Source organism: Phaethon aethereus (assembly GCF_964289735.1).
Source record: "Phaethon aethereus genome assembly, chromosome: 3".
Lineage (NCBI taxonomy): Eukaryota > Metazoa > Chordata > Aves > Phaethontiformes > Phaethontidae > Phaethon > Phaethon aethereus.
This window is the reverse complement of record NC_138576.1, coordinates 65,963,259-65,977,536: the sequence shown is the minus strand read 5'-3', so window position 1 is coordinate 65,977,536 and position 14,278 is coordinate 65,963,259. Positions and strand designations below refer to the sequence as shown.

The following is a 14,278-nucleotide window of genomic DNA, read 5'->3' as shown; positions in this document are numbered from 1 at the left end:
GCAACTATGTGTTGCAGTTAGAGGATTTTGTTTAGGAACTGTTGCTGAGACACCTGTAAATGTGAATAAAGAAAATGTCTAATAATCAAATTTATCTCAATTTCGTGAAGGCTTTGGTGAAATTAGTGTTACTTTGAACAGTAGCTTGTAGTTATACACAGATAACACTAACTGCATAGCTGGAGGAAAAACATCTCCACATTTTTTCGCCTCTGTATAGAAGCACTGTCTGACTGTGTGACATTACTGGCTTTCTCGAATATTTCAAAGTTTCTTAAGCAAAACAGCAGAAATTTTGACAAGTACGATGAAAATCAAATGGCCTCTGTTAAGAACAAATACAGTATCCAAAGCCAGATTTCTTATTTTGAAGTGAGCTCAGTTTGGTCAGATGCCATCAAGTAGCATCTGTGTTTTGAGGATACTTAGTGCATTGAAACTCTGCTGCTATCTTTCTTTTAAGTCTCTGAACGAACTAGTTAGAAGCTTCCTGCATAGAGGACCTGAACCATCTAGTTTAGGCCTTTAACGTGGCCCCACTGTGATTACAAGCGTGTCCTGTTGCCCTAGGAGGTTTCTTCTGTTGATGTGTACTGTGTTCTGCTATTACACACGCTGAAGTTTCATTTTCTCATGAGTACAGTAACTTGCATCGTTCTGGCATATGAAATTGCCTCAGTGCTACATGCAGAAATACCTGTCCCATCCTCACACGGCAGACACCGAAGCCACGAAACAGACGGGTGCTCAGCCAGGGTTGCGGTGGGAGGACCTTGGGCCCGGCTTAGCGGGCTGGCTGGGAATCACCATCAGGCCCAGGCCCAGGCCCAGGCCCCCAGGCGCGGCGGGAGCGGAGCTGCCGGCGGGCGCCCTCCCTCACCCGGGCGGGCTGCTGGGGATGGGACGGGACAGCGCCTAGCCGGCCTCGGGGCGGCATTCAAACGTGCCCCCTTCCCGACACCCCCCGCGACCGTGGCCCGCCCTCGCTCCCTTATTGGCTCTGCACTAAGTACTGGCTACTTCCTATTGGTGTGATTTCGTTTCTGCCCCGCCTCTACTTCTGATTGGTGCTGTTAGCCAGGGCGGCCTGGCTGGACTGCGGGCGGCTTCTGTGCCCGTCGGCCGCGACCTGAGGAGGGGCCTTCGGGGCGCCGGCGGGGTATAAGAGGAGGTGTCTGGGCTCCCCTCTAACCCGCCAGCGGCTCCCGCGGAAGAGAGAAAGCGCCGGTTGCTGCTGGTGAGGTTGAAGTGCTGCGGCGGCCGGCCGTCGCTCGGTGCGGTCCCTGCCTGTGCGGGAGTGGAGCGGGCCGGCGACCTTCTCCCTTGCGCCCTGCGGCGCGCGCGGCGGCTATGGCGCTGGTGCTGCATCTCCTCAGGCGGGTTTTGGAGTACTTCGGCTGGCCGCCCGACCAGGTGAGACCCTGAGGCGGGGTGGGGGGTGGGGCTGTCTCCTGCCGGGCGGCCCCTGGAGACCCGTTAGTACGGGGCGTCTTGGCTGCGGCTTGTGGCGGTTAAGGGAAGGGGGAGCCGCCGCATGCTTGCAGTGGGGCGGGTTTTGTCCCTTACGCACAGTCGGGTTTGTCGATCTGGGAAAGCTTGATTGCTATAGTTAAACACGCTACCCGCATGTGGGATTTTGTGTCGTCACTGTTCTGATATAGCCATTGAAGCGGCTCTTTTCTCTCTGAACAGAGAGAAAAAGAATCAGTAACATCAGCTGTTACGTTTTGCTATTTTAAACGAAAGGCACCGTAACGTTCCCAAGTAGCAGTTAATCCTGTGTTTCCAGAGACGTGGGAAAGGTATTGTATGGGAAACTGGAAAGGCTAACTGTTGCAGCGTCGGGGTCTGATGTTAGAGTGTGAGATTATGGGCAGCTCTTTAGTCATGGGTGTCAATAGTGGAGGCACTGCTGCAACTTGTAGTTCTGAGGAAGTTCTTGGTTTATTTACGTGAAACTACTAAAGTATCTCTAGGAGTGCTAGTTTAATCTGAGCTATCCTGGTTATTTTTTGGTTTCATTGTTGGGAGTTCTTGCTTTTTTTTTTTTCACAGGCCATATTTTTGGAAACTCGCGTATTCATCAACAGTATCAGTCGTACAGTCAGAACGTGCCTTCCTTCAGCAACCTCATCAAGAAGGCACTTCCAGCAGTTATATGCAGTCATAAAGAAGTATCAGGTCAAGGTATGTTAAACTTAGTTCATTTCTTGACTAATTTTTTTCCCCAAGACATATATAGATGCATATAGTTATGCAGGAGCTCTCAAGTGTACTTTTTTGTGTCAGTAGGTCAGAATATTACTTGCTACATTCTTTGTTGGCCTTTGTGCAACTCTAAAATATACTGGGTACAGGCTGTATCTTGGCAGTGTTTTGGAACCAGTCTGTTAAAGCCAGCGTAGGCCCCTCTGAACTTTCAGCTTGAGAAGAGCACTGAAAAGTTAGGTTAACCTAACTGTGTTATAGTTAATTACATATAACACAATTTAATATTACTTAATCACTTTTTAAATTTTAAGATCTGAGGGCTTTGATTTTGCTTCTCAGATTAAAAGGTATTCTGATTTTTAGGTCATATCTATTTGCAAAAAAGAGGAATATGGATCTACTCGAAGTGTTGTGCGTAGACTTGGGACAATTCTTTCCTTAGAACCCTACCCAAGACCTTATTTTCAGGTAAGTGATTTATTGTTATACATATGCATCAGCTATTTAAGTTTTCTAGTTTTTTAATTTAGTGATTGCTTTCCTGTTCTTTTTAGCTTGTGTAATTCTTGTGTTGTATGCCTTATCCTCACCGTTTTCAACATGCTTACAGCACTGTCTTAAAAATTCCTGTCGCTGAGGCAGAACTTCTACTATGTGCTGAATCTGGTTTCTCTTTTTTTGCTTGTTTGTTTTTAGGTTGTTCAAGACCCAAGTCCATTGGGTAATGATGAACAAAGCATACATCCAGCTCCTGTAGCTCCATCACTTGCTGATATCCTGTGGGTGGCAAATGATGAAGGACAAGCATTTACTAGGCTTAGGTAAGTAAATGTGCTGGTTTAACCCCCAGCTGGCAGCTAAGCACCACGCAGCTGCTCAATCACTCCCCCTTGGTCGGTTGGTAGAGAGAGTCAGAAGGGTAAAAGTGAGAACACTCATGGGTTGAGGTAAAGACAGTTTAATAGGGAAAACAAAAGCTGCACATGCAAGCAAAGCAAAACACGGAATTCACTCACCACTTCCCATCAGCGGGCAGGTGTTCAGCCATCCCCAGGAAAGCAGGGCTCCATCATGTCTAACAGTTACTTGGCAAAACAAACACCATCACTCTGAATGCACCCCCCTTCCTTCTTCCCCTAGTTGTAAATGCTGAGCATGATGTCACATGGTATGGAATATCCCTTTGGTCAGTTGGGGTCAGCTGTCCTTGTTGTGTGCCTTCTCAACTTGTGTAGCCTCAGCCTACTCATTGGTGGAGTGGGGTGAGAAGCAGAGAAGGCCTTGACTCTGTGTAAGCACTGCTCAGCAATAATGAAGTCACCCCTGTATTAACAACACTGTTTTCAGCACAGATCCAAAACATAGCCTCATACTAGCTACTATGAAGAAAACTTACTATCCCAGCCAAAACCACTAAAAGTATAAAAAGGAGTAATAGAAGTAACATGTCATCTGTTCTTTGTTGTGAAGTTTTGTGTTTGTTTTTCTTTTTTCCTAGCCCCTTCAGGGTTCCAGCTAGACCAACCCTGGAAACTTTGTTTTTTTGGGGGCACAGTTCCTGCTTACCTGGAAACTCTTACTCCGTAGAGTATTCTTATCTAAAATCTTATCTTCTGAAACGGAGTCCCCTCATTTCCTAGTAGTATGTCAGATGCATTACTGGTATTTTAATTTGTTTTCACTCACAAAGTATTTTGAGAGAGGGAGTTTAAAGGAAACTTGGGTATTGCAACATACTGTAGGATTATTCTTATCTTTATCTTTTTAGTTTACATTAGTTTATCCATTTTGATAAACTTTATAAAGGGGAAAACAAGAGAAAATATTTAAATGTCTCGTTTTGACGTCCATCACTACAGAGCTATGTGTGTAAACCTTGATGGTTGCTTTGATGGAATGAAAAACATAATTTCTTTATTTTAAAAACTTGCCTTGAATATAGTTTATATAATTCTTTCTAGCTTTTGCAGAGTGCTAAAGGAAATTATTTTAACAATTATAAAATATTACAAATACTGTGAAATGACAAATTATCCAGGAATTACCACACACAAATAGTATACAAGTCTTCCTCCCACTAGAGAAGAAATAGAAAGTTGTGTTACTGTTCCTCTAAAGGATATGTTCAAAAGCAGAGGATGAGTCAGAGCCAGAACCAAGATTAAAATTTTGACTCTTGTCTTGTACTACATCTGTATTTGACAATGTAATTCTACTTCATATGGGCATGAGTTTATGATCTTTGTTCTTCTTGCTGGTAATGAAACTACAAGAAACTGATGAAATGACAGACTTTTTATTAGAGAAGTTTTGATAAAGCTGTGTTTCATCTTATGATTCCTGAGATGTTAGTGCTGAATTATTGAAGTTTTTGTCTGCAGCAGCTGTAAAATACTGGAAGAATAAGAATATCGTTAAAAGGAACTGTGGCCTGTTTGGTCTTGCTTGTGCTGTTCTTCAGTTGGTCTGATTCATAGATCCATGAAAATTCATTCTTTTGTTTTCATTCTTTCTTCTTCCTCCTCTTCTCCTGGCTCTGTGGGATGTTTTTCAAGAACAAGTATTCTAACTGAGACCTTTATCTTCTGAGGCAGTGTGAAGAGCAAGTGTTTTTGGCAAATCAGAAAGCAATGCTGCAGGTCTCATTTGAAGTAAAAGGATGATTAATATAAGGGAAAAGGGCTGGTTTTGTTTCAAACAAAGCTTAGTGCATCTTGAATAAAGTGAATTTAACTTCTTTCTTTGTTTCGTAATGAAATTCTGGTAGTTTGAGTTTACACTCATTCTATATTTTAAGGTTATTTCTGCAGGCATAGCCTTGAAACAGTTTTTACATTTAAAACCTGAGACTTGTATCACAATTTTCTAATGCAGGCTGTGTTCATATGTAGCTTACAGAAGATGAGATTCTTATTCTGTGTGTATTAAAATTAATCATTATTCTCCAGTATTTTTTCTGAAAGATTGCAACTTTGCTGGTTGTACTGTTCATCGTGCAGAGTTTGATGAATGACTAAAATGTATGAAGACTAATTAAGAGTTCATGATCATTTGACTCTCCCTGCCTTTCATATCTACTGTTTCAGGTAGGGAGGAGGGAGATACACCTCTGTGTTGTCAGTGTAATAGCTATTGAATAACAACTCGATCCTACATTATGACCTTAAGATGTGTAATCTATTCATGAGTAAATTATCTGACTATTTTTTATGATGACTTTCCAAGGTTCTGTGTTGTACTTGAGCAAAGGGAGACTTAAAATATTTTTAAGGTTATGAGTAGTTAAAAGGGTAAAATTTTCTTAAATATTTTGCAAACTTATGTCTTGCTGAATGATAATAAGTTGCTTGAACAGATGGAAAGTTTTGAGATTTCCATTGCTGGCTGACCCTTTTGAAACTGTGTCTTTTTTTGCTTTCTAGGACTGAATTATGGAGAAAAAGTACAGCTTATGACTTGCATCCATCTGTAGATTCAATAAAAATTGTTTCAAAAAACAGTATGCAAAAAGACAGTGTTGTTGATCAAGCAGCACTCCAGAAAATTTCTGCGCTTGAAGAAGAGCTAACCTTTCTTCGTGCTCAGATTGCTGCCATTGTTTCAGCACAGACATTGGGAAGCATTTCACCAAGTAAGCCCTTCTGGGTTGAAGCAAACCAGTTTTCCTTTTCTTGCCTTAGAGTTCCTGCTCGCAGCTTGCCTTATCTGATACTGATAGAGAACACTTCCAATTTCTGTAACTGAAATTACATCAACAAAACTTGCAGAATATAGTATTCTGTCTCTTTCCAGTATTTGGTGCCAATTTCTCCTTCTTTCTTATGGTCTGTTTGCCAATTTTGAATGCAGTGGATCCTAAGTGATCTTTATCCTTATTTCCATGTTTGTGAAGGAGCTTAGTAACAACACTATCCACGTGCTACAAATTACTGCTTTGAAAAGTTAGACTATTAATTATCCTTTTTGGGTTTTGTACTGTTTCTGACAAGTTATCAAAAGAATGGACAAAAAAAAGTATAAGGAAGACAGGTTCAAGCTTTTACAAAAATGAATGCTGCAATAGATTTGTCTAACAGCCACTAGAGTATCCAAGATTGAAATTCATATTGGAGATCAACTATCTTGTCTATTTTTTTATATTCCCTTCATCTCCACCCACCCCTACTCCCCCGCCTTCCCCGAAAAAAGAAGTTTTGAGGTCTTGATTGTTTTACTTGCAGACTAACCACACTGATTGAAACATTTGTAGTATGTAACAGGTAGTTACATTTGTGTCCATTGTGCCAAGTGAACTTAAACAGTTCAGGCACCTCTGTGCTTCATGTAGATGTTCTGTTGTCTCTTCTTTTATCACTTCTCCATTGCGCTCAGTATTGTAGTCTATTTTGCGTGTTTTGTGGCTATCTTTTGCTTCATGTGGGATATTCTAACCTTCAGGCTATTGAGAATGAATTGTATGTAGTAGCAGGCTGCTTTGCTGTCGGAGTGCTGCTTTGCTGATCTATCTAGTGCTTAGATTGAAGACAGAAATGGAGAAACTCAGAGCAGTACAAGATACCTCAGATCCATTATTTCAGGTGTTCTGAATCTGTGGCTTTGAAATAAAAAATGTTCTTTGTTTTAAATGCAATTCTTCTGTGGTATAATGTGTGAGGTGTGTAAGAAAGTGCTTTGAGGGATGTCTTATCTTGGCTTAAAACTGAGTCACTCTAGATGTTGCTTAATATTGCTAAACGTGAAGGTATACTGACTAAAAATAAAAGAACTGTTTTTCTTTTATAAGTGCATCCAGAAGTTTTTAAAAAGTTCAACCCTCCCGATGGATTTTACCCAGTGCCAGCCATGACTTCTACACCATTGTCCGTCTCTCACAATCACTTTGTAATTCCCTCACCGCCTCCACTTCCTTCTGGTGTACCATCTGGTGTTGATGCTAGGAATTCAGCAGTTGAACTTGTAAAACAACGTCGTGCTGCAAGAAACAGTGATTCAGCTGCAGCTGGTAGTGCTGATCACCAGAGGACAAAGAACATTCCTAGTATGATGGATGTTTTGAAAGACCTAAACAAAGTTCAGTTGCGAGCTATTGAGAGGTAGGTTGAACTGAATGTGTATCAGAGTAAGCACTTAAGCAGCACCAGAGAGCATCAATGTGAGACGACATTTAATGAGCAGCTACTGCTGACAAATTTAAGATTGGCAACTTCTAAATTCATAGCTTGGCGTGTAAGATACTTGTGACATGGCTTTTAGATGCTTTTAAAACATGCAGAGTATCACAGCATTTAAAACTAGTTTCCCTGCTTTAGTATACAAATCTCAGGTTGGTGTGGGGAGGTGGGTATGTTGCTATCTGTAGATTGCTTACAAAGTTGCCTGTACAGTCACAGGAAATTGATATGAACAAATAAACTTTTTGGATTCACTGTCAAAGGACAAATCCTTGGGGAAAATCAGAAAACTACTGTTAACATTCCAAAAGTATTCTGGTGCTAGCTTTGAAGTGTTAAAGAAAATACATGCTATATCTTTTATTGAAAATGTTTTGTAAATTTGTATTTCAGGAGTGCAATTGGATTATAAATATTTTTAATGGTCTACTGTTTTGATGGTGAACACAGTTGACATGTTACAAAAATGCACTACTAAAGACTCAGCTCAGTGTTTGTCTGCTATGCTAGGTGTGATGGAGGTTGTCAGATGCTTTTCTGAACTTCTTGAGTTGAAAAAGTATGTAAGAACAACTGGGTCTATAATGAATATTTGCAGCTCTTAATGTGGGAAGAATGTCACTTACCAAAACTTACTGCATTCTTATTTCAGCATTTTCTTAACTGTAAGCTTTATCCCTGAAAATAACTAGCACAAGTCTTGAGCAAATTATCTATGTGCAACTCTAAAGCATATCTTTACACTTTTGATGACATTCTCACAGTAAATAAAGCAAGTATAAAATACACTTGGGTAAACCATTGTGTTTCCTTATTCATGTTTTCTTCCCTATAATTCCATGTACAGTAAATGAAGAAAGTGAAATATTCAGGTTGACAGTTTTAACAACCATTATGTTAGGCAGGGGCATAATTAGTAGGAAGTGGCAGGTGTGCATCCAAAATTCTTCCTGCTTTTAGGAATCTACCTGTACTCTGAAGGCAGAACTTAGCTGAATAATGAATTTATATTGTTGGAGGGAGTAATGATCAAAATTGCTATAATCTTTCAGGCGGCAGTCTGACAGTATTTTAATGTGAGCACTGTAAGGGGAAGGCCTCTGTTCTCAGAGGCTGAGAGCCTGAAGATCCCATTTTCTACCACCTAAGCACCAGCTTTCACATTGGGCAAGTGTTCTAACAGCTTGATTTTATAGGAAGGGTGAACTTAATCCTTTCAGGCTTCATGTTAAATGACATCTATTGTAACTGCCAGACTTTGAGCTCAGTGCTGTCACTGTGCATTAATAGGTATGACTCATTGGCCTGGAGATAGCACTTCACTAGCAGAAGTGTGAATACTCTGTTTTTTTTTTTTTCCAAATAGCTCAGTGGTTAGGAAGCCTTTCTTGTTATTTATTTTCTTGGTCTAGTCACTAACTTCCACATTTATATTAGGTCTTGGGCTGCAGGTGCTGTTTTGATCTTGCATCTCTTTGCTATCTTGATTTTGAATTTGATAAGAACACTTTTCTGAATTGAAACACAAACTCCACTTTCTAAATTTTGCCTATAAAATTTTCATATTTTTATGCTCAAGTGCTCACTCGGAGGGAAAAACTGTCTTTGAAGCCTTTATACCACATCTGATGATAATTTTTTTAATAATGAAACTTGAGTTAAGTGTGGTTTACAAATGGGGCTTTATTGTTTTCTTTAAATATTAATTGCTCTGAGGAATTTTCTAGGTTTGCTCTTTCTCATGAGACCATAGAAAGGCATACTGTTTCAAACTGAAAGTTAATGACACTTAAATCAAGTTATGTTCACAATGGTTATGAAATATGTTAGTAGGAGATTCCCACAAACATACCTTAATAAAACTTATAAATGACACCTGCTATGAAAACTGCACATTTTGCTTTTTTTCCCTCATTATTTATTTGCATTACTTCAATACTTTGTGTTGACTTACTGTCATTTTTCTTTATGGAACAGCATCAAGTTGTATTTTCAAGCTAAGAATCTGGCTGACAAGTTGTTGGGTATGCTTGTATTGGTCCTATTTGGTGAATTGCTGTAAAATAACATCAGCACAGTATTTGGGTAATCAGGGATTTGTAGGGTAGGGTATATACAGAAGTTGTATTTCTGTATTTTGGATCACTCGGCACAGGATTAAAAACAGGAAACAATTTTCCTTTTTTGTAGGTCACCTGGAGGTACTCCTCTTTCTAGACCCAGAAAGAAGCAAAGTTCAGATTGGGATCCAGTTGCTCTACTAACTCATGCACTAAAGCAGAAATTTGCACATAAAAATGATGAAGATGATGATTCCCTGGACAAAGAAAATCGATCTTTTGATAGCTCCCCATTTTCTAGTCCAGAGATCCCACTGGTACGTTTTCATATAAGAATGTGTTTTTATGTTCTTGAAGTGATGGCTGTTTTCACGGATAGTTGCAGGGTTTTTACAGGTCTACAGCTTCTCTACAATGTTTTTAAGCAATCAGTGTAGGTAGCTGCCTTTTTTTTTTTTCCAAGTATAATCAAGGCAGAGAATCTCAAAGATTGATTATTTTGGGTGGATTTAGACTGATAATACACTTCTAGATGTGCCAAGAGGAAAAACTTAGAAGACTGACTTTAAAAATTCAGCTCATAGTTGATTAAACTATGGACATTTGCTTGATGTTAACTGGCAGGTATCCATGTATAGAAACTGTCTAGTTAGCATATTTGACTTCTTGACTAACTAATCTTACAAATAAAGATACTAGGAAGGTACAGACAGGTCTGACTAACACGTGCTATATGTTCAGAAATTAAAATGAAAGCATTGGCTGTAGTATTTTTCTTTGAGGTAGCATCATTTCCACACAGTTTGCATCTTTACCCAGAATGAGATGTGATTCTGAATGCTGTTGCAAAGCCCATGAAAAACAGTTTTTTGTATGAACAAGAAAAATGTGGTAGACAGCTTTCAGACTGAGGTGATTCTGAGCAGCCTGTGCAAGCTGCTTCAATTTACACAGTCCAACAGTACTATCGGTTATTTGTTAGACTTCCACAAACCTCAGCACTGCTTAGATGAGATGGATAGAAATAGGTGGCAGTAATTTAAACTGTGTCTCTCTGTTTAGCAATTCTTATCTTTATATCTTAAGAGTGAAATAAAGGTTTGGACTGTGGCATTTGTTAGCAAAATGGAGGAAAACAATAATGCAAAACACATGGAAATCCAGACATTCTTTGAAGGCCCCTGCTTATATGTGGGCTACCTGATTGGCTGAAAATTAAGGTGTGTGTTTTTTCCCATTTCCAGCTATAGCGATTTTTTTTTTTTTAATTTCAGCTGCCACAAGTATTTTGCAAGTGAAATGTAGCATATATTTTACAGACTGTAGTGAGTCAACAGCTCTGGTGCAGTCTTAATAAATTTCCCTATTGACTTTTTTGCCCAAAGAAAAAATTAGAAAATAGAAAATTAGGTTTTTATTTTGGATGATGCAGACCATTGCATTTTATAGCTGACATACTTGATTCTAGCTACCAAAAAAAAAAAAAAAATCAAAGTTAGATCCTGGAGCAGCTTGTTTATGGAATAGCTTATGTTCCAGGATCTAAAAGGTGAATTACAAAGTCCTGGAAGAAAGACTGCTTAAGGCCAGCATGTTTATGTGTAAATACAGAAAGATGGGCTTTTTCTGTTTAAAGCAGAATAATCTCATGAGGTTGTAATCAAGCTCCAATTGTTTACGCTTGAGTGTTTTGAAGAATAAATGTACTTAAAGCAATTGCACAGGTTTATTATTTTACTCTTCCTATGTTAAGAGAAGTGCAACAACTCTTCCAAACTGTCTTTTGCTGTAAACATCATCTCATTCAGTTGTCAATCTCCCCAGGTTGGACGTTGCAGTCTGAAGTCAAATGCAAAATCTAGCCTTATAAGAACTGATGAAGTTAAACAGGCATCAACATGTAAAGTGAGAGCTCATATTTAACAGACTTCTGAGGAAACTTCTTAGTACATGTAAGTGGCAGGTCTGCTTTGAAACTGCTGTAATGTGCTCTAGAACATGTCTCTCCTATGCTGTTGAAGTTTGGGTTGTGGGGTTTGTAAAATTGCTTCTTTCTTCTTAGATTCCCAGCAGGCAAACTTGTAAATGTGATGCACATGACCAAAAAAAGGTTTTTATTGCTGTGAAGCAGTGTGTTTGAAACTGGGGAAATGCAGGAAATAAGTGTGTGTGAAAGAAAAATAATTATTGGCAGCTGAGGTGTGCACTCTGTTTGCACTTCAGTGTAAATGATAAGGAAGTGTAAACTTTCTGTTAGTGTGTTATAGATAACTGACTGTATATAATTGATGGTAGCTAATATTGTTTCATTAAAATGGCATAGTTGCCTCAATTTTCTTTTGCAGTTTGCTGATGCAACTCCATATTCCATGTGCAAACAGTGTTCTAACTTATTTTGGGTCAGCAGATAAACTTTAATGTTTGTGAAAATTTGTTGTGCTGTAAATAAACTGCAGGTTGTCTGTTAAATGCCTATAATATGGGGAAGTTGTATTCTGAGATAAAAAAAGTCCTTGTGGAGAGACCTGCTAGCATATAGTGTAATTTCCATATGTAAATAAACATTAACTTCTTCCTTGGCTTCTCCATATAAAGCCTGTTTTGTTCACAACAGTTTATAAAATAAAACTTTCTTTGTATCATAGATATGTGTGGTAGTGGCATTTTGTGTTGCAGACTAATTTTTTTTGTATCTTAAGAACTGATCATACTGGACAACTTCTTAAATAAATTCTATTAGCTAAAATGAATGAAAATAGAGCTTACATTTTTTCCTGCCAGAGTACTTGGAGTCCCTTATTTACGAATTTATTATGAGCCACTGCTTACAATAGCTGCCTTCACTTAATCTTTTGTCTACTGATCCTGATGTATGAAACAAAAATCCTATCAGTTAGACTGTGGACAGTGTCCCTTGTATGTCCTGCATGTCTCCTGTCTCCCTGCCTGCTTACACAAAGTAAACTAGCAGCTGCATTCCCTCTTACTGCTGAGTCTTATTTGCACAGTTGTAAGAGATTACTCTACAAATCCCATACTTCTGTTTTAAAATTAAAAGTTGTCTTTTGACAAAAAATGGACCTTAAATGACTTGCAGTTTCATGCTTCTAAAATCATGTCTTCTAGATGGGTTTTTTTTTAATTCAGTAATTATTGAACTTTATCCCATTCTCCCATTCCTTTCTCAGTCCGTAAGAGTTTGACCTTCCCTTTCTTTCCACTTTCAAAATAAGCATTTGCTGCATTCTCTACCTAAACATGCCAACTGCTATGAAATCCCTACAGAATACCCAGCCTGGCCTTATACTTAGCAAGTCTCCCCTTTTCTGGTCTCTAATATATGAGGACAGCCGGGGAGCAAGTGAAGGAATTCCATGCAGTGCTTGCAGAAGAGGATGTGAAGGCAGGTGAGTCCTGGTGAGCATAAGGACTATGAATCAGCTCCCTTTTGCTCAGTATCTGCAGTGTTATGAGGTGGAGCAAGCTATCTCCTGTATTATATCAGCATTCTTAGATCCAGGGCACTTCAGGGTTTGTGGCCGTTCTGTTGTGACTGACAAACGTGAAGATGGAATTTTTGCTGTGAGGCTGAATCTGTGAAGCTCTGGATACAGTAGTTGTCTCCTTTACTTCCATTGCTTTATGTGATCAGCAGTTTCTTCAGGAAGAATGATTATTTTGGATTCCTTTTGTATGTGTTTTCTGTTCTCTCCAGGTTTCATCATTTAACTACAAATTTGGCTTACAAGGGCATTTTGCAGTAGGAATTTTGAATTAAAGTGCCTTCATTTTGGAAGGGAAATCTCTCAAGTTTCTTAGTACCTCTTAAACCAAGGATCTAGTGCTGGACTTCAGAAGCATCTGCAAATTTTAGTGAGCTATGTGATTGTCGTGGTTTAGCCCCAGCCGGCAACTAAGCACCACGCAGCTGCTCGCTCACTCCCCCTCCCACAGTAGGGAGCCAGGTGACAATGTGCTCACCTGGACGACGGCTGAAATCCTTTCGCATATCTCGCAATTCACTCAGTGATAGAGATCGGGTAGTTACCGTCTCTTTTATGAGTTCTTCCTCTTCCTCCTCTTCAAGCGATGACCTGCTCTCTTCCCTCTTCAGTCCTTGTGATGGCCCTGCTTCAGAGCACTCTGCCTCCTCACTCGCTTCCTCTGCCTCCCTCTTAGCAGAATCTTCCTCCTCCCTTACTAAACGAGCTGACTTCCGCTTCCAAGATTTCTTCTTTTGTACAGGGGCAACTGATACTGGGATGGGCTGGTTCTCTGGTTCAGCTGCAACAGTCTGAGTAGCTACAGTGCCTGTTGCAGGGGTTGGAGTAGTCACAGTGGCCGCCGCAGGGGTTTGAGTAGCTACAGTGCCTGTTGCAGGGGTTGGAGTAGTCACAGTGCCTGCCACATTGCCATCAGACCCAGAGAGCCCCTCTCCCCTTTGCACAGTGTTAAATAGAGCTCGGTAGGCATGGGCCAGGCCCCAGCACATGGCAATGATTTGTGTCTCCTTGGAGCTGCCAGGCTGACAGCATACTTCTTCCAGATATTCTGCTAGTTTATCAGGATTCTGCACTTGTTCGGGAGTGAAGCTCCAAAACACCGGAGGTGCCCACCGCCCCAGGCATTTGCCCATGCTGTTCCACACACCCTGCCATTCATAACTATCCAGCCTTGGGGCAGATCTCCGGGTGATATTCTTAAATTGCTTGCCAACCTTAGACAAAACCGAAACAATGTTCCCCAGAAGTAGCAATAGAGGTATTATAACTACCCAAGGGTGTTCAAAATACGGAAAAATTACTGTGATGAAGGAGGAAACGTTATGATAGAGGG

The 14,278-nt window shown here is 40.0% G+C and overlaps 1 protein-coding gene across 1 annotated transcript; it reads left to right on the top strand.

Annotated features, from left to right (window-relative positions):
- Window positions 1–719: 719 nt before the first annotated feature.
- On the top strand, window positions 720–11,365 carry MTFR2 (mitochondrial fission regulator 2; the record flags this gene model as incomplete). The annotated part of the gene is made up of 8 exons (XM_081997643.1): window positions 720–1,413; window positions 2,056–2,187; window positions 2,575–2,679; window positions 2,908–3,032; window positions 5,634–5,842; window positions 7,004–7,304; window positions 9,573–9,759; window positions 11,267–11,365. The coding sequence occupies exons 1-8, from the start codon at window positions 1,351–1,353 to the stop codon at window positions 11,363–11,365; spliced, it is 1,221 nt and encodes a 406-aa protein (XP_081853769.1). The 5' UTR covers window positions 720–1,350.
- Window positions 11,366–14,278: the final 2,913 nt, after the last annotated feature.